Source organism: Fukomys damarensis, unplaced genomic scaffold, assembly GCF_012274545.1.
Source record: "Fukomys damarensis isolate Sample0158 unplaced genomic scaffold, DMR_v1.0_HiC HiC_scaffold_1, whole genome shotgun sequence".
Lineage (NCBI taxonomy): Eukaryota > Metazoa > Chordata > Mammalia > Rodentia > Bathyergidae > Fukomys > Fukomys damarensis.
Genome location: NW_022900913.1, coordinates 7,383,390 through 7,384,592, shown reverse-complemented (window position 1 = coordinate 7,384,592; position 1,203 = coordinate 7,383,390). Strand labels below are relative to the sequence as shown.

General features: G+C 54.4%; 1 protein-coding gene across 2 annotated transcripts in view; it reads right to left on the bottom strand.

Annotated features, from left to right (window-relative positions):
- Ropn1l (rhophilin associated tail protein 1 like) overlaps window positions 1-1,203 on the bottom strand; it is an 11,806-nt gene that overhangs the window by 1,510 nt on the left and 9,093 nt on the right. For both annotated transcript variants that reach the window (XM_010611996.3, XM_019205765.2), the window contains one exon: window positions 460-635. In XM_010611996.3, the coding sequence (XP_010610298.1) occupies window positions 460-635 (176 nt within the window). The remainder of the gene's footprint in view (window positions 1-459; window positions 636-1,203) is intronic.

The window sequence follows — 1,203 nt, the reverse complement described above, 5'->3', positions numbered from 1 at the left end:
CTGTAATCTCAGCACTTGGGAGGCTGAGGCAGGAGGATCGCTGAGAGTTCAAAACCAGCCTGGGCTACATAGTGAGTTCCAGAGCAGTCTGAACTACACAGTGAGACCCTGTCTCAAAAAATAATAAATAAATAAATAAATAAATAAATAAATAAATAAATAAATAAATAAATAAAACATGTTAAGTGATGTCGAGGACACCCTGGGATTTCTGCAGGTCACAGAGTCGGTCGGGCAGCTGGGGATGATCACCTACTTCACCGTGCCTCTCACTCTAACACGGCGTCACTTCTAAGCACCTAGTCTAGAATATGTAAGATGCAAGACCAATTCAGGGCCTTCCTAGTGTCAGTGCTCGTTCTCCTGAGCCTGTCCCTCCCGGTGATGGGGGGGGCCCAGCCCCGAGATCCACACCCCGCACCCAGCTGCGCCTTTCCCTCCGGTGGGGCCCCCACTCACACGCTGTCCTTCAGCGTGGCCAGGTACGACTCCGTGTCCAGCGCCGAGACGTCCGAGTCCAGCCTGGACAGGTAGCGGTACACATAGGAGAAGGTGTCAAACGGGATGCGGGCCGGGCCGCCCTCGGGGTCGGCGGTGAGGATCTCACAGAAGTGCTTCATGGCGGTGTTCAGGGACTGCAAACAGGGAGGCAACAGTCACTCGGGGTCCCCGGGTGTCAGAGCGGATGCCCAGAGAGCAGCCTGGTGTGCTCCATGGACACTGGGCTGTAGTGTGCAATCCCACCCTGAGAGACAGAAAGCTCTGGCCAGTGCAAAGGACCTGGGGTCAGCATGGTCAGGTTCTGTGCTCCAGCCATAATGGAATGACTGACAGACGGGACGGCGTCAGAATCCTGGATCGGGACCAGGGTGTGGGGGTTCAGCAGGAGACTGAATGGGACCTGCCCTGCTAGGTGAGTACCCTGCACTGAGTGGCACCCCAGCCCTCTGATGATGCCCTTCCTTTCTGTTTGTTTGGTTTTGGTTTTGGTTTTGGTCCTGGAAATTGAACTCAGGACCTTGCACTTGCTTGCCAGGCAGACTCGGTGACGCTGAATTAAATCCCTGCCCTTCTACTTTAAAATTTTAATTTCTTTCATTTATTACAATTGTTTGCACCAGTCCCTGCCTGCAGTACCTGACGATCTCGTTCCTTGTGGGGAGTGGACCCAGGTCCTAGCATCCCCTCCCCTCCCCTCCCCCG